Here is a 23,395-nt window from a genome sequence, read left to right as displayed (position 1 = left end):
GAAAACTTTGTCATGTCATTGCAAATATGCATGATTTTCTATTTTTTGTAGTACTTAGGTGGAGAAATTATGTACAACTCACTTTTCCATGCAGTTACAATAAGTAAATGGATACTGGAGTTTTTAAGCTTTAAAAAAAAATCTGCATAAATGCATCATAAAAGTGGTGCATATGATAGGTCATTCCTAGTCTTCTGAAGCCATATTGTAGCTCTGTGTGATAACGGTCTGAAATTTCTCCACAGGGCTTTCTGTGTCTGTATTGAGTCAGTGAGATGAACTGTTTGATTCGTGAACAAATCATTTAAAAGATTCATTGAAACTGTCTAACTCAAAAGAACGATCTGTTCATAAATTAGTCATAGCTGCTCATCTCATGAATGCGCCAAGTCAGTTTCATTGCATAACGACTTATTTGAGTCCTTTCTTTACATAAAGCATTTAGAAGGCTTGGAATATCGTGCAAAAGTCGTATGTACCACTTTTATGATTTTAAAGTGCTTTTTTTGGTCATTTTGAAGCTTGATCGCCTCATCTCATAAAAAAACAAAGGTTATGATAGATCATATTTTCATTTTTGGGTGAACTAATTAGTTGACCCATATTAAACACTTTGACACTAACATGCATTGCGTTGGAAAGGGCTGCTAATGTAAAGAAGCTACAGAAGCTGCATTCTGTACAGTTTGTGGGCTCTAAATAGTTTTCCTTAGTGACCTAGTAACTGAATCAACTATAAGTAAATGTCTCCCAGAGTTCTCCAGGATAAGGAACAGTCTAGCTCAAGCTGGATTCTTAAATAAAACACTATTTTAGTCACACAATCAGTATGTGATCTAAAACAGAGGGTGGTGTATGTAAAATATCCCACAAGTTCCATACTTCAAGCTTTATCTGTTTAAAACAAGATTATTTTCTTTCCTCAGATGTTTTATCCAAGATTTCTAACTTCAAGATGTTAAAGTACTTTTTATCAAATCCTTTGTACACTTCCTTACTAATGTTCCTTCTGGAGGCAGTTGGCGAGCTGTAATTGGAAGCATGTTTTTCATGTGTTCTTGACCTATCAAGATTGTTGCTGAGATTGTTGAAATCTTCTCTTTATATTTTTATCAGTGTATTTTTGTAGATAAGATGGCCAGAGATACCCAGCCAGTATCAGAGAAGGCTGCTACCCATTAAGTTGATAAGTAACATATGATTCATATTACTAAAGAGGCTTTATTGTATGATGGGCTTTCTGTTGAGAAAAAAATGAACATGCATTCAAAATCTTGAAATTCCACACCTGGAATTAAGAAAGTACCTGACAAAGCAGGTTTTACAGAAGAATTAGCCTGCCGTTATGTGGGCATGAGTGTGTCTGTATGTGTACATATGGATCTTTTGTGCGTGTAAGTAAATCGAACTTTTTAAAACCCCTCCCCCTATTTAATTCAATGCAAAAACACTTCCTTTTCCACCCTGTTCATGTCATAACACATTTCCTTTTCCTCCAGGATTCAGACACTAGACTGGCCCAGCAGAACGGGACAGGTTTTGGGTTTCCTCCAGAGGACTGAGGGTTTCACAATCAATGAACACTTTGCTGATTTTTATTGACCATAAAGTTCCGTTTTACTTTCGTGGCATGTAATTCATGCTAACATCTTGAAGGTTTGTATGGTGATCAAAGGATATTATAATAGTGCCCACAGATGCTAATATAGCTTTTAGAGACTCTTTCGATAGCTTTTTTTTTTTTTTAAATGTCACTTTGGTATGCAAGAAATTAATTCTTGAGTGACAGTTAGGTTTGGAATAATATACTAACATACTACTATTAATATTTAGCAATATATATAATACTGTTCAAATTTGTGGGATTGGTAGGATTTTTTAAATATGTTTGTGAAAGAATGTCATTTATTTCTTAAGTTTTTAGCAGCCATTACTCTGGTCCACAATGTCACATGACCCTTCATAAATCATTCCAATATGCTGATTTGGTGCTCAGAAAATATTTTATTTTTGTCATTAAGTTTATGCAGTTGTGTATCGGTCAAACATGATATTTTTCAGTGTACTTCAGAAAATGTAGAATAACAGCATTTATTTCTAATACTTTTGAAATATTTTAAATGTATGTCTAAATTACAGTCGCTTTTGATCAATTTAATGCATCCTTGCTGAATGAAAGCATTCAATTCTTAAAAAAAAAAATCTGAACGCAAATAAAAAATATACAGTACACTGTGTGAGGCACTGTATCCTGTATAATGCCTCACCAGTGTATAGTGTTTTTGAACTTCCATTGTAAGTGAAACGAAGTGGAATTAATTAGTCAAGATTCTTCAACAACAATCTGTCTTGGTTCATAGACATTTCTACACAGATTTGAATTACAGTGCTGCATTCCAATATTTCCAAGACTACAATTGTGCATTACTCAGTCATTCTGTAATGCCTAATATTTTTATGTATGATAATTTATAAAAGTATACTAGGTAGTATACTGTATAATTTCAGTAAGTAGCCATACTGAACAGAGCCAGTGACTCACTAGTCCGCATATTTATTGTTGGATTCCGTGCAGCTCATTAGAACGAATAAAGTAACATTTGGTTTGCAGAATATGGATCTTGACCAAATCCTAAGGGAAGACCATTTACTTTGACCTGTACTATAAATATTGTTAAGAGTTCAGGGAGTCCATGTCGAGTATATACCAACAATTACCATTACAGAGCTGCGCAACTACGCTCACCAGCCATGACATCACGGAAAGGCCTTATACTGTTGGATAAAAGGATTTTGAGTTGGTTAACCCGCTGTTTTACCTGCGAGTGGGCCTTGTTGTGACAAGGTGAAGGACGTTTAGGGATAGACAATCTGTAGGTCATTACTGCCAAATGAAAGCCTGTGATCTTTGTATAAAACTCTTCTGCTAATGGGTAACCCCGTGTCCAGTGTCATTTCCTTTTGATGTGCAAATGCCGCAATGATCTGGGAGCCGAACTCTCTCCAAACGTCCTCGACAGGCACTTTTAATTAAGGCAGAGAGAAAGCCTCACTGTAGACTCCCCTCATCTGTTTCACATTTTCTCCACCGAACCACTGTAAAGGAACACTGCAGCCCCTGTCATATCAGCTCTGCTTCTAATGTGTAAAAGAAGTCCAGAGGTCTGATTATCATTCAGTCAAAACACATGAGCCGGGGTCAGACCTGTCTAGAGTTGACTCAGAGTCGTCCACTAAGTAGCCTAATCCACGTATAACTAAACCCAGTATGCGAAGCGCTGCGGTAGCCTCAACCAAAGCCATATGTTCCTGAACGCTACCTATTTCAAACATCTGCACATCTCCACATCGCTTTATCCCCGTGTAGATGGTGCAGAACCTCACTGAGAATCTTTTTTTTGTCTTGCTTTGTGGAGATTATGAAGGTCAGCCAGAGGTGCTGATTTGTTCCTCAGAGGACTTTAGTTCAAAGCTAAGTTGGATCTTCAACTGGGCCAGTGTGCGCACCTTCACACCTGATTCAAATGACATATTTTTACACAAGCGCAATAATGACTTTGCATGTCCCGCAAAAAAGCTAACAATGCAGCAACAAGTAAAACAGTGAGATCGTGAGATATTATTACAATTTAAAATAATGGTCATCTATGGAAGCCTGTTTTTGCCATGGGAATAAATAAATAATAAATAAAGGCAATTGCGAGTTTATATCATAGTTTGTATTATATATGAACTGTGAGATTAAAAAGTCATAATACCTTGTATTTTGTATCCCATTATGGAAATAATTTAATATACTATTAAAATCGCAATTCAGATTTTTTTTCAACAGAATTGCAAATTCGGAAGTTGGATATAAAGTTCGGAATTGTGAGATATAACTTAAAATTGCAAGATGTAAACTAAAGTAATAAGCCCCAAGTAGCCGTGGTTTACAGTGAATTTATAACAGCTAAGGGACGTTTTAGGCACAACGCAGAGCTGTTTTAAATTCACTGTAAACCATGGCTTCACGGGGCTTATTGCTTTTATAAAACGGTTATTCCATATATGTAGCAAGGTTTCACAAAATAAAACAAAGCAAAAAAAAAATTGAATGTATGATATTTATAAAAAATTCTTCTGCCAAACAATGTAGGTCCTCAGAAACTGATGTGGACGAGCAACACACAAGGTGCGTTTACATGGAGCATTGTAATCGGTTTAAAAGTCCAATCCGAATGAAAATGCTCCATATAAACACCTCAATCGGAATAAAAATGCCCAAACCGAATGAAATTGTAATCGGTTTGAGAGGGGTGGGATAAACCTTTCTATAAACCGAACAAAATTAAAATCCTGCCATGTAAACACTTTAAACCGATTACTTTGCGTCTACATCATCACGTCCAGAGGTCGGGTCGTCGGAACGTGAACGTGATGATGTCGGCAACGGTACATTCTGTGATTTGGGGACACCGACACTGCAGTAGAGACTGGGTAATAGTGGAGGTATAAAGTTAAAATTTCCATTATACAGTTAAAACACATTAGAAAGGAGAACGCTTGCTGTGTGACGGACTATCTGCTCTCATGTCCGGAGTGAAAACAGATCTGAAATGAAGCGCAATTTTCTGCTTTTCAGCTTAGAAACAACACAGTGATGATAGTGAAAGTAGCTCAATGAAAATAAACAACTTGACCAAAAGTTGCCTTTGTCATTTGTATTTGTATAGATGACAGATTCATAATTTCCGATCTGCTTGAATTTATACGCTCACGCCATGAATGTTGTACGAAACACGATTGTGATAAAGCAATGCTCCTTTGATTCATTGTTCAGCAACTCTTGATAAGAAATCGTGTATTTGTTCCATTTAAGTACAGTACAACTTTGTAGTATCAGAGTACAATTAATCTCAGCTGCATTACAGAGGGACATATGATTTCTATGATCGCGTTCTGGCCATATGACTGAGCGCTCGAATGAACGCAAGGGATTCAAATATTAACCGTTTATTCTAAGCAAGTGCAAACAGATATTAAAAATATTAACGTAAATATGGGCGTTTTTTCCTCTGGTGACTTGTTTTTGTTGTCACTGTAGGCTATTAGCATATCCTAAAATCGAAAGCACAGGCACATGTAAACACCATATCGGATTAGATAACGTCTCATGTAAACAGTTCATCGAATCTTTCAATCGGAATGATTTTAATCGGAATGACAAAAAAGTGTACATGTAAACGCACCTACAGACACAGAAACAAAGAGGTTTATGTTTGTAGAGTAATTTACAACAGCTTCGAACGCGGTTCAACCAATCAGAATCAAGGATCATGTTCCATGAGGATATTTTGTACATTTCCTACTGTAAATATATCAAAAATTAGTTTAGCAATATGCATTGCTAAGGACTTCATTTGGGCAACTTTAAAGGCGATTTTCTCAATATTTAAATTTTTTGGCACCATAAGATTCAAGAATTTCAAATAGTTGTATCTCTGCCAAATATTGTCCTATCCTAACAAACATACATCAATGGAAAGCTTATTTATTCAGCTTTCATATGATGTATAAATCTCAATAAAAAAAAAAAAATTGACCAGTTTTGTGGTTCAAGGTCTCACATATTTAAAATTTGTATTTATTCCTGTGATGGCAAAGCTGGGATTTCAGCATCATTACTCCAATCTTCAGTGTCACATGATCATTCAGAAATCTTTCTAATATGTTGATTTGGTGCTCAAGAAACATTTATGATTATTATCAATGTTAAAAACAGTTGTGCTGCTTATTATTATTTTTTTTGTGGAACCATTTATAAGACAAATTGTGCTATATTATACCTGCTTAAAATAAAATTGTATTTTTACATAAGAGTAATAAAATCTTTGCATGTCCTATAACAAGCTAACAGGTTAATGTTGTTCAGTGACACTGTGATAAAGTGTTACAGGATCATCTGACAGTCTACTAACTTATCTGATGAATGCGCATTGGGTTAACCGAGCTAATCCTTCACCAGTCGTTTGTGTACAGAGGCTAAGTAGAGCAGATTGACCTGTAGCCTTCCATTCTTTTAGTGTTGCCCGACCATCTAAACTCACCGTTCCACTTTCCTTTCTGATGTTGACTTTACAAATGTCTTTTCTCAGCTCTCCATCCGCTGAGTTGACTTGTAGGTCGCTAGCATTTGACTCTTTGACATAAGATGGCATCTCCTCAAACACACAAGACAAAGGACTGAATCTGTGCAAACACAGCAGTCACAGTATCTGTGTCACTGGTTAAGCCAGGCTAATCAATGACACTATTAGCTGATATGACACAATCATATTTTTCAATACATGAAATCTCTGGCACACTTTCATTTTTATATTTCTATGTATTGTTACAAGCTAATTTTGGAAATTTAGAGAACTTTTATTGTTGAAAGTCACTTGCTTTGTTAAAGATGAGAAAGTTTATCCATAAATGCTTTTTTTCCCTACCAAGCGTATTGTTAACCAGCTCCAAAATGGACAGTTACACTTTCACATATTCAAACTTAGTGTTATGATTGGTCACAACAAGATACACAAACTAATTCTGTTTGGTGTCATTGATATCAAGCCTAGTGTGTCACGTCTTAACATTTTAGTGTATATGAGTATTATGTATGTTTTTTTTTTTTCTGTTTGTAATTTTGCCAGCCCTTTTATTAATTTTTTGTTTTGGTTTAGTTTTTTGTATGAAAGAGCCGTTCTGATCTCATTATTGATACTGCAGTTATTTACACATTAAAGTTTGGGGTTGGTAAATGTTTTTGTTTTTTCCCCCTAAGATTTTGAAAAAGTATCTTAGCTCAACAAGGCTGCATTTATTGATTTAAAAAAAACTACTATTTTAAAATACTTCTACACTTTTAAATTACTGTTTTCTGTTTTAATATATTTGGACATGTAATTTATTCCTGTGATGTAAAGCTGAATTTTCAGCAGCCATTTCTCTACTCATCAGTGTCACATGATCCTTCAGAAATCATTTTAATATGCTGATTTTGTGCTCAAGAAACATTTCTTATTATTATGTTGAAAACAGTGTTTTTTTCTCGGGACACTTTGATGAATAGAAAGTTCAAAAAAGCAATGTTTATTTGAAATATAAATTTGAAACAATGTCTTTGATGTCAAACTTACAAATATGAGTGTACATGTATTGACAGCATCTAAACAGTAAAATTATTTACTTTTTAGAAATGTAGGTTTTTAGAAAGGTGCAAATCTGTTTATTGTATTATAAATACTATATAAATCTATTATTAAAAACTATATGTATAGTATTTTTACTATATTTTTCATTTTATTATTATATAGATTGTTTTTCCTAAAAAGTGTTGAATGCGGCTCCAGAAGTCATACAGAACAGAATGAATGTTATAATGTCAAAATAGGTAAATAAACGTAATGAAAGTGTATATCTTTAATTAATATCAGTAAATAAACACAATAACCATTGATATAATTTCACAAATACGTTTTCTAAATCTGAAAGGATTTGTAATCATTCTACATCTCTAGAGTTGTTCATATGATTTAGATTCTGTCACTAAGTGCATGTTTCCGTGTTTGTGCAAACACACAAACATATGTAGAACTAAATGTATTAATACCTTCAGTTAGATTGAACTGGAAGAACAATATGGGTTTAAAGCAACATCAGGGTGAGTAAAGAATGCCAGTGTTCATTTTGGGGTGAACTATCCCTTTACGACTGTACTTAAAAATGTTGATTAATGAATGACAGAATGTGAGTTGATAACATTCACCGCTTCCGTCACTGAATCACAGCATTCGGTCCGTCCACAGATGTCCTTTAGAGGCACATGACATTCCAGTCCATTGTTGTCCAGCAGCTGTGTGGCTGTGTGTTTTATATCTTCATGTGTTTTACGGGCGAGCGAGGACTGACAATGTGTCAGAGAGGCAGAGAACTGGTGTAATAGCATCACGCTCATTCCTTTCCCTTGTTCTGCAGCGTTGATTGCTTCCTCTCTTTACTGGATGTGTTAAACGAACACATTGGCAAGAGACAAAAGGATGCTTGACCTTTGACCTCGGGGTAAAAGCAAGCCTAATCTTAAGTTAGCATACTTGGTTTTTGTGATTGTCTTTTCCCAGACAGAGAATGAATGCGACTTTGGTACTGGGGTCAGAGCTGTTCAACTGTTTCTCCGTTTACCAATAGATGTGAGTGTGTGTGTGTGTACGTGTTCCTCTCTATTCACGCAGACACACAGGCCACCCAGGGAAGGTTGTGTTGAGTGTCTGTTGACCCCATTTTCACCTTTGCTAAACACTGCAATTATCTCCCTTCAGCTCTTTACAGGGAAGGTATACAGATTACTTGGATCTTTGTATCTCGGTTTGGCATAAATGAAAGCAGGGTGCCAGGTATTTCTCTTGAGTAGACCCAGTTTTGAATTACTCCGTTCCATCCCACTTGTCAGTTAGCGTTCTTACTGTGTAACCCAGACCAGTACTGGTGTAGAAAGATGAGAATTGGGAGCTGCACTTCTGTTAATAATCTACCACTCACAGTATTTTTGCATGGTGTATATCTTTACCTTTAGCTTGTGGCATAGTACTTTTCAAAAGTACACCATTTTTATTCCCTTATCAGTAGGTGTAATACAAATTTTTCTCTTAAAATGTATTTCCCTAGTTGACAAGCTGTTGTGCTCTTGAAATGTAAATTTTTTTGACAGTTTACATTAATGGCATTAACCCTTGTGCGTCAATAAAAGAAGTTACACATAGGTCCATAGTGGACAAAAATGTCCATGTCAAAAAACTGTCATAAAAATTTGAAGCTTGGGAGCACAGACTTAAGTTTGGTCTCATTTTAAAGGAGACCCATGGCAGTTTATTGTTGAAGTAAACAAAAAAAAAAGGTTAAAAAGTGAAACCAAAAATATTTTTATAGAGGTTTAAGTTTATGAAAATGATTTATTAACAATATTTTATATAACACATACAGTAGTATCTCACAGAAGTGAGTACACCCCTCACATTTTTGTAAATATTTTATATCTTTTCATGTGACAACACTAAAGAAATTACACTTTGCTACAATGTAAAGTAGTGAGTGTACAGCTTGTATAACAGTGTAAATTTGCTGTCCCCTTAAAATAACTCAACACACAGCCATTAATGTCTAAACCACTGGCCACAAAAGTGAGTACACCCCTAAGTGAAAATGTCCAAATTGGGCCCAAAGTGTCAATATTTTGTGTGGCCACCATTATTTTCCAGCACCGCCTTAACCCTCTTGGGCATAGAGTTCACCAGAGCTTCACAGGTTGCCACTGGAGTCCTCTTCCACTCCTCCATGACGACATCACGGAGCTGGTGGATGTTAGAGACCTTGCGCTCCTCCACCTTCCGTTTGAGGATGCCCCACAGATGCTCAATAGGGTTTAGGTCTGGAGACATGCTTGGCCAGTCCATCACCCTTACCCTCAGCTTCTTTAGCAAGGCAGTGGTCGCCTTGGAGGTGTGTTTGGGGTCGTTATCATGATGGAATAGAAGGGAGGGGATCATGCTCTGCTTCAGTATGTCACAGTACATGTTGGCATTCATGGTTCCCTCAATGAACTGTAGCTCCCCAGTGCCAGCAGCACTCATGCAGCCTCAGACCATGAAACTCCCACCACCATGCTTGACTGTAGGCAAGACACACTTGTCTTTGTACTCCTCCCCTAGTTGCCGCCACACACGTTTGACACCATCTGAACCAAATAAGTTTATCTTGGTCTCATCAGACCACAGGACATCGTTCCAGTAATCCATGTCCTTAGTCTGCTTGTCTTCAGCAAACTGCAGACCAACAGCAAAAACGGCCATGCAGACCAATTTTGATGCAGTGTGCGGCGTATGGTCTGAGCACTGACAGGCTGACCCCCCACCCCTTCAACCTCTGCAGCAATGCTGGCAGCACTCATACGTCTATTTCCCAAACACAACCTCTGGATATGACACTGAGCATATGCGCTCAACTTCTTTGGTCGACCATGGCGAGGCATGTTCTGAGTCGAACCTGTCCTGTTAAACCGCTGTATGGTCTTGGCCACCGTGCTGCAGCTCAGTTTCAGGGTCTTGGCAGTCTTCTTATAACCTACTCCATCTTTATGTAGAGCAACAATTCTTTTTTTTCAGATCCTCAGAGAGTTCTTTGCCATGAGGTGCCCTGTTGAACTTCCAGTGACCAGTATGAGAGAGTGAGAGCGATTACACCAAATTTAACACACCTGCTCCCCATTCACACCTGAGACCTTGTAACACTAACGAGTCACATGACACCAGGGAGAGAAAATGGCTAATTGGGCCCAATTTGGACATTTTCACTTAGGGGTGTACTCACTTTTGTGGCCAGCGGTTTAGAAATTAATGGCTGTGTGTTGAGTTATTTTAAGGGGACAGCAAATTTACATTGCTATACAAGCTGTACACTCACTACTTTACATTGTAGCAATGTGTAATTTCGTTAGTGTTGTCACATGAAAAGATATAATAAAATATTTACAAAAATGTGAGGGGTGTACTCACTTCTGTGAGATAATGTATATTTTATGAAACATGTTGAACTCTAAACCTGCTAGAAAACCAAAGCCATAAATCTAACCAAGTTGGTTTCCAAATTTGAGGTTGATATCTCAAAAAATGAGCTTTCAGTAAGATTTTGTTTGGGTGCAGTACCAAATTTTTCCCATTAGATGCCAGCAAAACTCCGCTGGTGCACATAATGGTTGGATTTGTGATTTGCAGTAGAGGTTTTCTCTCTCAAATATTACAAGCGCACACACAGTTTTTTTTTATGACACACATACAAACCACACTCTGACATCCATACCAACACACCCACACAATTATAGCTGCATTATTTATCCACTTGGCTCTATAATAGAGCAGAAAACGGGAATAAAGCAAATATTTGCTTTATAGGCCAAACCTGAAATAAATGGCACCATCTGATAAAAAATTAAATTTTGAAGCCTTGCCAACAGAATGAAAGCCTGTTAACAAAAATTGCATCATTTTACAGTTAAATGGCACTGCGTTTAAAAATAGCAGTTTTAATGGGTTTCAATAGAGACATTTTTGTCCTTAAGGTCCTGAGAGGAACTATTTTTTTGTACCTAGTGCAAAATAGATTTATTAAATGAAATGACGGTGAAATAGTACAATTCCAATAGAAATACACACCAGTGCCAAAATTTATGCAGCTGGCAATAATACAGGCAAAATGATAAAAAAAACACAAGGTCGCACAAGGGTTAATGGTAAAATCAGATTTCAAGGCTCAGACTGATGTACTGTGAATATACTGCATATATAGCATACTTCAATTAATATCAATGTATTATTCATTCCTTTATTGGGGGTATTATTCATGCTTTTATCAGGGTGCACTATTATTCAAAAGTTTGGGGTCAGTAAGATCTATTTTTTTTTAATGTTTTGGGGGAAACAAATAATCAAGGCTGTATTTATTTGATTAAAAATACAAAATGTAATACTGAGCAATATTACACTTAAAATAACTGTTTTCTGTTTTAATATATTTAAAAATGTAATTTATTCCTGTAATGGCAAAGCTGAATTTTCAGCTGAGTCTTCAGTCTTTTTTTTTATCGTTGACCCCAACCGTTTGAATGTTAGTGTATACATTAAAATTATTTATTCAATTATTAAACATTCAAATAAAAAAAATAAAAAATGCTTGTGCAGTGAATGCAAGCAATAACAATAAGGTAATATTCAAGAAGAAATATTTAACAAATATATTTAATTTTGTGGTATTTTATTGAAGGAATAATGTGGTTCATACTTTTTATAAAATATTTACAAAACCTTTCATGAGGTTAATCTCTCAAAGGAAGACATTTACACGGTAGCTTAACATAATTTGTACAATGAGGTAGATAGATACAATAACTAAAATAGCTTATTTATGTGTGAAATATTATTACTGAATAAATGTGAAAATAACTTAGTGTAACTGAACATAAATTAAAATTTGTGCCTGTACATTTAAAAAATCATTTACATATCAGTCCATAAAATACAGCTATTTAAAGCAGGAATGTGTTGTAGGATTGAAGTTGTCTTTTACACACAAACAATTTAAGTGTAAAAATGGCCAGTGAAATGGAACTAAGAGTGATGTAGTAATATTTTTGTGCTCGATTCCAGTCCAAAATCATATTTCCAGATGTGATTTGCACTTCAGCTGAGGAATTCCAGTAGTGTTCTGAAGACAGATCAGGAAGTCAGACACATTTATTTACATTTCCTCATTAGTTTGAACTTCACAATCACCTGCAGCCGCAGGACTCCACCACCATGTCCTCATACTGCTTGTACACTACGTTATTTCCTGTGTCGATGTACAGGATGCTGATGGGACTGAGTTTGGACGGGACGCAACAGCTGGGCGGCATGTTGCTGGGGTTCATGGAGTTCATGAGAGTTTGTATAATGGCGTGATTGGTCGGCTCCAGGTGAGATCGGAGAGGGAAGTCACACATGCCCTCACAGTGATAGGCCTCATAGTCTAAGGGTGCGATGATCCAGTCGTCCCAACCCAGTTCCCTGAAATTCACATGCAAGGGTTTTTTGCTGCACCTAGATTTGGACTTTTTGCCATGCCTCTTGCCATGGCGGTTGGGTAAAGTGGTCCGTCTTCTCCGTCGGGACTTCGAGTGAGGTCCTTTCTCCTTCCCAAGACTTTCCAAACCCCACAGCTTAATCTTCTCCCTTTTTTCATAGAAAAGGCTTTGTCTCTTTTTTGACCTTGTGAAAACAACCAATATGGCTTTCTTTAGCTGCGGACGGCCATGTCTGTGAAATCCAAGATATTGCAAGTCGATTTCCCTTTCAGGATTATCAAGCATCGCCTTGAGCTCTAAACAGAAGCGCGTCCCGTGGGAGTGATGCTGACGTTCCTTAAAAATCTCCCATACGTCAAAAACCTCCCATTTTGGTTTATGCGCATCCTCCAGATCCAAGGTTTTGGAATCAAGGACGGTGTGCGACTGGCAGGAGAGCAGCTGTATCTCCACTGGGCCCGTCTCAGATGCTCGGAAGCTTCCGGAGATCTTTGTGTATATCCTCAGTTCAGCACCCAAGAGCTCCACATTTTCAGAAAGAGTCGATACATCGAATAAGTATTTCTGTCTCCACAGTGGAGAGTTCAAAAGGTCATCTGGAACAAAGAGAAGAAATGTTTAGTGAACAGTGGCTGTACAGTATTTACAAAGTCAGTTTACAGGGGCATAGAGAGATAAAACGGGTGAATGCAGAAGAAGAAGAATGTTTCAATCAACTAAGATCGAAATTACTTTCCTTCTTGATTGATTGCTTTTTTTGTTTTCATGTTATAGATTAAAAATAGATTAAAAAGAATGAAAAGTTATACAATTTTAAAAAGTAATATTCGAGGTTATATATATATATATATATATATATATACACACACACACATACAATATACAATATACTTTTTTGGCCAAATCATTAATTATAGACTTTCTCTCAATGCATCTGTAATGTAATTATTTTGCAACAAATTAAGAATGAAGTGTCTCATATTGAAATTTGTTCACACTTTTTTATGAAAAGTGTAGAATGTAAAAATAAAGTTTGGATCATTTGTCAAAAGTTGTTTTGATACTTAGGCGATTCTTAGGCTATTTATTATTTAAGGATAGAGGATTCTTGTTTATTATTTAATAGCATTTAATTAGGATTATATGACACATACAATAATCCACTCATTTGTCGTACTTTGTCTAATAAGAAACAGCATTTTTCTTTCTTCTCATACGCACCTGTACTGTAATTATTCTGACACCCGTTGAAAATGGAAACACAAACTCGGAGCAAAAACCATGTATAACGAATTTGAAACCTGTTGTTAAATAATAAAGAAATAACTAACCTTGACCCTCATCCACAAAACTCGTTATGGTGTTTGCTGCTTTTGACGAGCGGAAAAAAGTCGCGTTCAGTCCTAGTTTCTCAGCCGCGGAAAAGGTTTTGTAGATGGAGATCATGTAATCATGAGGTTCAATCGCATCCTTGATCGCCCGCTGTGACTGTACCTCTCCTGATAACGGTGATGCTGACAATGTACTTTTGCCGTATTTGGCTCTTCTGTGGCCATCAGCAGGAACAGACTTGGACACTTTCATGCCTTTGGATGCGGTTGGAAACAGAGGATTTATTGAGTGAACACAAAGAAAATGCAAAAGTAACGTAAAAGTCAAAAATACCCCTGAGACTCCATAAGAACACATCTTGTAAATGCACAAGAACAAAAGAAGGACCTGTTTGGGAGAAACACGAACACATCACATGTGTGTGTGTGTGTGTGTGTGTGTGTGTGTGTGTGGAGGAGCGCAGACTGAGAGCAGCTCCTCTGAAGAACTGCCTCCTTAAGTACCGTCGTGACATTATTAGCTCAACTCAATCCAAACAAGACTTGAAGACCTCTGCCTCCTACCCGGCTTTCAGATTATGCTACTTTCATCATTTCTAATATGCGCGATTAACAGTAGAACGTTTAAGTATTGTATATGTTTTATATCATATTGGTTTATTTATAAGGTTTTATTAGAACCAAGGTACCACATAGCGTTTTAAATAGGCTACGGATGTAACTGCTATGAAGAAACAATCGTTAAAAAAAGAAAAGTAACACAATTTGCACGTTTTTAATTAATTTCTTTTAAGCGCATCATGAATGTGAACAACAAAGTTTTCCCAATGTTCGGCAGGTGTAAGTGTGAGGATTGAGCGCTGTGGACTTTATCTCCCTCTAGTGGTCCTTTCTTTCTTTTGCATCCTCCAATTGTTGAATAATACATATCAAATGTTTCAATGATAAATAAGAGACGTAATGTGTTAAAAAAAAAAAAGGAACGTTAATTTTAGAAAAAAATATTGTATTTGTCTATGGATAAAAAAAGTTTAAAATGTAATTTCCACCTCAGAAGGCTAATTTGAGATGAAGTCGGAATTAAATGCAGATATTGTTTAAAATCACCATGAAATCAAAACTGACAATTCTTGTTTTTTTATGGAACATCACAGTGTTTATTATACCTCATGAAATCTGTGCATATAATTTTTTTTCTTAATTCATGTGCTCTCATGATCTGATCCAATCAATTATCTTTTTTTTTTTCTCATTCAAGAAGCAGTTTCACTTGGATATACAGTATGTTAGTAGGGAAGAAAAGACGATTACACATTTCATTTCATGCTGACTTTATGCTGTATATAGAAAAACAACAAAAGTTGTTTTTGTTCTACAGTTATTATGAGTTTATGTGCTCAGAATTTATAGTTGTGGTTTACAGATCATGATCATATGGAAAAACAATAGTAGTTTATAGACAAAGACAAATCATTAGTAGACAATGTAATATATTTATAAGAGTGTACTGTGTGTTGTGATTATTTAGGGTCTCATAAGCAGAAGGAGTAGACCACTCAACAGCATGAGCAGATGCACAGACTGTGACAAGACAGCTGGACTGGAGTCAAAGATGGTGGGGTAGTCTGTGGTGACAACCACAGAAGATGGAGTTGTAGCTGCTCTGAGTGTGAAAGATCTGGACTCAGCCTTCCATTCATTCAGAGTAAAGGCCAACTTCAAGTTCTCACCTGTGAAAGAGGTACAAGGAGAACAATTACTGTAAACACTTAAAATAACAACTGACAGCAGCCCAAAATATTGAATTTGTGTAACAGAGGCGACCCACCACTTGTAAAGATGGCTAAATCAGTGTAATTGGCCCAGCAGCCACTGAATGGGATGGTGGTGTTTCCTTGAAGACCCTCTGCCGGATTTCCATTAGCATCTTTGAGCACAGCTGATATGGTTAGAGTCGTCACACCCACAGACACGCAGTCACCCTGAAAACAGACACACAAAGATGATCTTCCTGTTCGATACCAGGTGCAGTTTTCTAGTAATTGCCTGAAAACTACAGTTTTAGGTATTCTTAATGAAATCAGGAAGCGTCTGTCTCACCGCTGTGTCCACAGCCATGATACTGGGCTGCACACTGAGGAGACCGGGGGACAGTCCCGCCACAGGCTGGACCACCACCACCAGGGACGATACTGCCTTGACTGTCTCCACCTGCTGGTCTTCACGGGTCACTTCCTGAGTGGCCACCTGAGAGAGAGAGAGAGAGAGTTAAAATGAGGAAAAGCCACATTACTTAAATTTATACGAAGGGATTTATACAGTCAAACCAAAATTTATTCAGACACCGTCAACATTTCTTACATTATCACAGTTTTTTCGCTATAGTTTTGAAAGTGGTAATGAAATATGACAAGAACTCAGAGTTAAACTGTGTCAGAACAAATTAATCTTGATAATTTCAGAGAACTCCGATAGAAAGGCATGTAATGAATTATATTGAAAGCTGTCAGCTGTTAAATTTAAGTACACAATTAGATGATACCAATTTAGGTCAACCAATGCTTAATTTTGTTCAGTCTGTGGTGTAAAAAAGTTGCATTAGCAATGAATAAAAAACACTTAAGCAAAACATGGTCAGGTCAAAGTGTCTGAATAATTTTTGGTTCCAAATTTTTAGCGATTTTACTTGTAGTCCACTTTATGAAGAATGTTTGGGTATAATATGTCACAATTTACTTTATTTTGCTATCCTCGCTTACATAAATTAACTATTGCACCTGCACCCACTAGGAAAAAAATATCAAAAATTGTATCTGGTGTCTGAATAATTTTTGGTTTGACTGTATATATGTGTGTCATTTTCTTTGGAGAAAAAAAAAAGCAAAAATGGTGAGATGTATATATATACTACCTCACTCATTTTTGCTTGGTTAGTTGGGAATAACCCAGAATATTTCTTTTAATATCAACTTTGTGTTACATGTTTCACCTAAAATTTCTAAACGGTGCTTGATATCATAAAATATGAAATAAAATCTTACATCATTCCAGGATGGGTCACTGGAAGAAGGAGGAGGAGGGATAATGCCCAGGGACGACACATTGAAGCCGATGGACTGACTCAGATTGCCGGAGACAGCAGCGCGGCCCAGATCATTAGCAATGTTCTTCAGGACCTCAAACTGTTGGTCTTCTTCTGCAGACGGTATATAAATATACAATTTCAGACAATGTATTGTCACTAAACACTTATTTATTTTTATTCACTATAGATGCCGGCTCTAACCAGTGCTGTTGCTGGTGGAATTCTGGACAGGAGGCTCCCTGATCTCCACCTCCACCGTCAGTCCTGTTGAGCGCCGCCGCCTTGCATTAGTTCCCTCACGGACGATTTTGGTGATTCGAATCTTGTTTGGGGGTATTTTCAGGAATGCAGCCAGATTGTTGACCAGATTTGCCCCGAAGAACTCCTCCTCAGTCATGGCCGGGAGATTGAAGGCCAGGAACAGAACCGGAGAGGTGCGGATTTGGACCGGCTCCGAGCCACGAAGTAGTATGTTCATCATTTTGTAGTCTTGGTCAAAAAAGTTGGAGCCATGACTGGAGTTGAAACTAGGAACATATTGACCTGAGGAGCGTAGAGAGGATTTAAAATAGGAATTATGATCTGTTGAAAAATGATTTTGGTCTTCTAGCCTGCTGGGAGAGTTGTTTAACATGAATTATCATGCTGTACTCTACCTGTATATGTTGGTTCACGCAGCGTGTAGTCGGATTTGTCTGCATTCCACTGAGCATTTGTTGGACCAATCAAATTATTGTTAACATACACATCCAGCCGCTGAGGGTTTGAGTAAAATATAGCTACCCTGACAGCCTGAGGACAACAGAAGATTAGTGTAGAATGCAGTGCTTTAGTATACTGAAAAAATTCAATAAAGTGTCTATTGTAATATTGTCTAAGCTAAAACAAAAAATGAGAAACACAATAATTGCAGATAATCTTAGATAATAGAAATAATACAATGTAAATAAAAAATTAATAACAATGTAGATAAGAAATTCTTAAAAGAAACAAGACTAAATGTAAACAATGTAAATGTAATAATACACATGAGAAATTATACAAAAATAAAATTGTTTTTTTTTTTTCTTACAATGCCTTTTATTTATTTAAATTTTGTGACCTGTAAAGGCTGCGTGTTATCTAATCCATCTTACTGACTTACCTCTGTAGGTCCAGCATTTAGCAGCATAAGTCTCAGCTTCTGTGGTGTTGTGCTGGTGAAATAGATGTCAAAGGATTTATTGGTGGCAACAATGGCGTGGAATAGAGATACTCGCTTCTGACACGTGTAGCCAGCGCACCAGCCGTGATCTTGCGGGCCTGTGACAAAATATTCAGAGTAAGTTTGTAAAATTCATTAATACACACCTTTTTCTGCTTGTGGTAGATGTTAAATTAGCATTAGGAGGGGTGTTATGAGTCATACCATTTATCAAATCCACATATTTGTCCCCCAGGATGGCTACAGGTGAAAGACGTCTGGTTTCTGTGTCTGCATCCAGACTTTCTATGACCAGCATTCTATAGTTGAGCCCAAAGCACTTATAGCTCTGCCAGGTGCTCATGTACGTACATGTGTCTCTGATCACACCTGCACAGGGAAACCAGCAACATCAATGCTAGAAGCAACTCTTATCATTCTAAGCACTCTCTCTTAGAGCAGCGCAAGTAATCAATTGTCCTCAGATGTACCTTTGTAAGGAGCGATTTGATTCACAGGTATCCGGCTGCCATTGAGATAGGTGAACATGACTTTGGGGATGCGGTAATCGCCCAGCCCATGCCTGGGATCCCCGTCCCACTCGTACTCAGACTGGGGCACCACTGCTCCCACGGCACCCAGGAAACTGCCATCCAGATCCTTTAAAATAGTCTTCTTCTTAGCATCACAATCCATGTCCACACAGTCTGCAGGGTTCACCTTGCTGATATAAAAGAGGAAGAAATAAATCAGTCACTTTTATCTTAAAGCAATGCTATGTGCACATTTTAAGTTAAACTTTGATTGTCTTTAATATTTTGTTAAAATATCATGCCTCTTCAATGATTTTTGGTCAGCCCAGGACCCAATCAGTCAAAAATGTTCATTCTTTTGAGAATATATTAAATTATACACAGCAAATTATCATATTAGAATGATTTCTAATATAAATCATATTAGAATAATGGCTTCTGAAAATTCAGCTTTGCCATCTCCGGAATAAATAACATTTTAAAATGTATTAAAATAGAAAAAAATGAGTTTTTAATTGTAATATTTCATAATATTACTGTTTTTATTGTATTTTTGATCAAACAAATGCAGTCTTGGTGTGCGTAAGACACTTCTTTCAAAAACATTAAATCAAAAAATCTTTATTATTCCAAAATTTTGACAGCTAGCATATGGAATATATTATATTAGAATATTATAAATAATAATATATAGATTAATGATCACAAATTTCATATTTTTGGTGACAATTTTCATGGTCACGTGCTGTTGCATTAAGGGCACCAATGTTCAATTCTGAGTGAGAGAAAACCTATGTTCAGTTTACCCCAGATCAGGCCGATGAATGAACGCTAGAGAGTCCTCTGTGCTGTTTATCTTGGAAATCCTCTCAACACTGATTGGATGTTGTAGATCCTCATTTACCGGGTTGGTCATGAACATGTAATTTCCCTCTTTTGAGCATACACTCTTGAACCCAACAAAAGTTGTATCTGGAATCAGAAAGAGAAAACGGTAATTACTTTTTATATGAGATCTTCGCTGACTGTAGAAGGTATTTAACTGGAGATTCATACACATTTCGAGACTCACCAGAGACCGTCATTATACCAGCTATGGCGTTGTAGCTCATCAGTCCAGTGAGAGGTTTTTGTGGTCCATTGTTATGGTTCGATTCAAATGTCGGCCAGCAAATTCCAGACCTGCCACCTGTTGAACATACAAATGCAGTCAGAATTAGTTCCGAAAATGGATCAGTCACATTAAATTTATTCAGTAGTGAATGGATGATTCTATAATATGTATTGTACCATTAGGAGGACGTGGGGCCTTGTGACTTCTGCTGAGTGCAACGTATGTCATAGTTGTGGATAGACTGTCCAAACAGTTGAAGTTGGGGCTACTGCCTACAATCAGGGCACCCTGAAGTGATGATTTAAAAAAATATATATATATTACTAAAAGAATGCTTTCTTAGTTGTTTTGACCGAAGAGACATATAGTGCTTCCTCACCTGTACTCGGACGGTTTTGTCAGTGTATGCGTGGCTGAGCGAGGGAGGACTGTAGATTAGAGACATGATTCCCATTCCGTTATCAATCAGGCTTATGTTGGAAATTAACACATTCATGGATACCTGGAGGTGAGGAGAGAACATTACTTAAAATCAATAATAATAACCAGACCACTATAATGCATTTGTATAACTAGCAATTATGGTAGGAAGTTTGTGGATCATTTATCATACTTGGACATAAATGCCAAAATCAAAGCTTCTCCAGACAGCGAATCCCTGGATTTGAGAGCAACCAGGAAGTCCATCTTTATTCATGTAGAGTCCATATAGACCACCGTGCGCCTCATTCTGACTCCACTGTGCCACTGAATTTGGAGATCCTTGTGACATTGTTGAAATAATTAAATCAGTAAATACTAAACATTAAAGGTTCATATTAGGGATGTACAAGATATTGGTATTAGTATGATATTCTGTTAATGTTATACTTTTTGCTTAATTATATCTGCTAATAGAGTATATGTAATTGTGCATGCTTTTTCCATCATTTAATATTGTACATACTATATCTAGACTAATACAGTATCTAATACAGTAATAAACACTTCAATGTAATGTCAAAAAAAATATACTGTACATTATATATTGTGATGTAGCAATTAAAACAATTTTACAAAATAGACAAAACAGTATAGAATTGAAATATCTGCCATTTTTTGGTAATTGGTCGTAACATACAGAAATGATCAGCTTATCGGTATCAGCCAGAATTTTAAAATTGTGCATTCATAATGAATACTAAACAAGTATTTAAGCCTTGGAATTAACACCGTAGAATGTCACGTATTCAATTAATTTCCTCTTTTAAAACAAAGTTTTATATACCTGGACATGGTTCTCCATCAATTCGGTATCCCACTCGTTCATAGCCAGCAACAATATTCCCTTGAAGAATAACATTGGTTGCCTCACTCACCTAGAAAATGAACAATAATGCATCGGTTCTTTATCTGGTATTTATTGATGATTATATGGCAAAAAGGTTTCTCTCTATTGTCACAAAAAAAAAAAAAGTACTTTTGGCGTTTTAGACATTTAGACCATGATAATAATGCTATGTTTTTTGGACATGTACCATGGTATTCTTGAATCACCATCTAAATAACATGGTAAATGTATATGGTAATCATTCTGTATTGTTATATAACAAAGTACCATGGTATTGCCATCTGATCACAGTACGTTTCTATAAAGGGTACCTCAATGGCTGCATTCCATTCAAAGTTGAATTCCTCCGCTCTGCCATTGTATGATCCAGACCACAGTGTCATTGTAACCAAGTTCCTCCGGACCACATTTCTGTCACCCCAGACTCTGATTCCTGCGAAATTAGAATAGTAATTGCAGAACAGAATAGTGAAGGAGTGGATGCCCAGCTGCCAGATCCTTCATATTGATATTAATTATATTATTACATTATTTCTTGTTTGACTATTAATCAAGTTATGGCAAGAGTGAAATGTGTAACCTTATGTGCGCTTAATAGATATTAAAGAATCCTGCTTTATTCTGTACTTCCACTCTCTAAGATGATGACTTCATAGTGTGTGTGTGTGTGTGTGTGTGTGTGTAACGAACCATTACCATACTGATAAAATTCTAGCTAGGGCTAGGCGGCCTCGAAGTTCTGATAAATGCTCTGTGTGTGTGTGTTAGAAGAATGTCTCTGCCAGTTGTCGCCATCCTGACCAAAAATAGGTATCCGGAAGACACCTATCTTGTATGATCCCTGATCGCTGACGTCTGCCCAATCAGATGGAGATATGCTTGAAGCGTTTACATCCATATGTGGAAATTGTCTATGTTTATCTAGGTTTTAGAACCAATCAGAATTTTGCTGACTGATGTATTGATGCAATTAGCATCCTCTGCTAGGGTATAATTACTGGTTTTTCTGTAGTGTAAGCAGAGCGGCCTACGAACTCGATTGCGATTCTTGAGGCTGACTTCTGCTGATGAAACTGCAAACTATCTCCAGTAAATTTTCTTCATTTTTGATCGAATCTCTTGACTTCTGGTCTTCATTCGACACACCTGGTCCGAGGGTCATTACTGTAAATTCCCTTACAATAATTATAGTGCTAAATTATATCACCCTGCTGCATAGTGATTACATTTTGTTTAATAGTATTTTCCTTTGTGTTAACATTGAACAGCGAAGCTACCACTGCATCTGTACCTTCTCCAACCGTGTGATGGATCACGTTGTCTTCGATACTCAGTCCATCTGTCCCGAAAACACCGATAGCAGGAGCAAAGCCGTTGTGGAAAGCACATCCCTTGATGTAAGATTCACCAACCACCTAAAAATATTGTGACAATAAGTAGCTGACAGGAACATGTGTGAATGTGATGATAAAGAATGGGCATGTACTGTATCAAGACTTTCTCTCACCCCTCCTAAGTTATAAAACACCAGAGAGTATCGTGGGTCTGACAGGTCGTTCCATCCCTCCTGCCCGGTGTGGTAGAACTGAACATTTCTGATCTGGGCTTTTCCTGTGACGCAAGTATCATCAGAAGTTTTTGTTACTTACAATGTGCTGGAAAGGTCTGATTAGCAAGTGATGCTATGTGCAAATACAGAAATATTATATTAACATGAACCTCTTTAAAAATAATTGCTCAGAAGATTTTTGCTTATTTAAAACAACAAAACATTATTATTTTTTTCTGCTTTCTCTCATTTTCTTCCAGGTGAATGGGCCTTATGGTTTTGTGTAGCCTATAATTTGTAGTATTTGTAGTACTTGATAGTATTTCAAGAATGAGGCCCAACATAAGAATTTTATAACGTCTATACCTCTGAAATCAAATCCTCCGCTGAAGAAGGTTCCCACCAGAACTCTTGCTCCATAAGACTGTGTGTTCATTTCTGGATACTCCTGACCGATGATCTTGATGTTCCTGGTCAGTAAAGCCACATTCCCTGCAAGCTGATAACTTCTTGAAGTACCTGGCACACTATAGCGCTCCCCTATTTGACCAGATACATTTAATATTAAATATAATGCATTCATTTAAAACAGTTATTTAATTATATACTACCATTCAAAACTTTGAGGTCAGTAAGATC

General features: G+C 36.8%; 2 protein-coding genes and 1 long non-coding RNA gene across 3 annotated transcripts in view; 1 reads left to right on the top strand and 2 right to left on the bottom strand.

Moving 5' to 3' along the window:
• Positions 1-11,826: 11,826 nt before the first annotated feature.
• Positions 11,827-14,442, bottom strand: gdf6b (growth differentiation factor 6b). Its single transcript, XM_058754070.1, has 2 exons — positions 13,963-14,442; positions 11,827-13,227 (listed from the first exon to the last, which is right to left on the bottom strand). The coding sequence occupies exons 1-2, from the start codon at positions 14,318-14,320 to the stop codon at positions 12,338-12,340; spliced, it is 1,248 nt and encodes a 415-aa protein (XP_058610053.1). The 5' UTR covers positions 14,321-14,442; the 3' UTR covers positions 11,827-12,337.
• Positions 14,443-15,110: 668 nt separating this feature from the next.
• The window catches only part of LOC131526020 (fibrocystin-L-like), a 39,108-nt gene continuing 30,823 nt past the window's right edge, over positions 15,111-23,395 (bottom strand). Inside the window, exons 58-76 of the mRNA XM_058754080.1 lie at positions 23,123-23,296; positions 22,715-22,818; positions 22,499-22,622; positions 21,519-21,640; positions 21,145-21,235; positions 20,491-20,639; positions 20,257-20,379; positions 20,054-20,165; positions 19,836-19,952; positions 19,570-19,735; positions 18,722-18,954; positions 18,456-18,620; positions 18,192-18,349; positions 17,704-17,839; positions 17,249-17,590; positions 17,004-17,158; positions 16,063-16,209; positions 15,791-15,944; positions 15,111-15,692 (exon numbers count right to left, since the gene is read on the bottom strand). Of these exons, the coding sequence (XP_058610063.1) occupies positions 15,487-15,692; positions 15,791-15,944; positions 16,063-16,209; positions 17,004-17,158; positions 17,249-17,590; positions 17,704-17,839; positions 18,192-18,349; positions 18,456-18,620; positions 18,722-18,954; positions 19,570-19,735; positions 19,836-19,952; positions 20,054-20,165; positions 20,257-20,379; positions 20,491-20,639; positions 21,145-21,235; positions 21,519-21,640; positions 22,499-22,622; positions 22,715-22,818; positions 23,123-23,296 (2,978 nt within the window). The 3' untranslated portion in view covers positions 15,111-15,486. The remainder of the gene's footprint in view (positions 15,693-15,790; positions 15,945-16,062; positions 16,210-17,003; positions 17,159-17,248; positions 17,591-17,703; positions 17,840-18,191; positions 18,350-18,455; positions 18,621-18,721; positions 18,955-19,569; positions 19,736-19,835; positions 19,953-20,053; positions 20,166-20,256; positions 20,380-20,490; positions 20,640-21,144; positions 21,236-21,518; positions 21,641-22,498; positions 22,623-22,714; positions 22,819-23,122; positions 23,297-23,395) is intronic.
• Positions 17,380-23,152, top strand: LOC131526022 (uncharacterized). Its single transcript, XR_009267356.1, has 5 exons — positions 17,380-17,515; positions 18,200-18,368; positions 22,476-22,604; positions 22,725-22,870; positions 23,017-23,152. It is a non-coding gene; the product is annotated as an uncharacterized LOC131526022 (long non-coding RNA).

This window comes from Onychostoma macrolepis, chromosome 19 (genome assembly GCF_012432095.1).
Source record: "Onychostoma macrolepis isolate SWU-2019 chromosome 19, ASM1243209v1, whole genome shotgun sequence".
NCBI lineage: Eukaryota > Metazoa > Chordata > Actinopteri > Cypriniformes > Cyprinidae > Onychostoma > Onychostoma macrolepis.
Note: the sequence above shows the minus strand (reverse complement) of the source record. Positions and strands in the feature narration are given on the sequence as shown.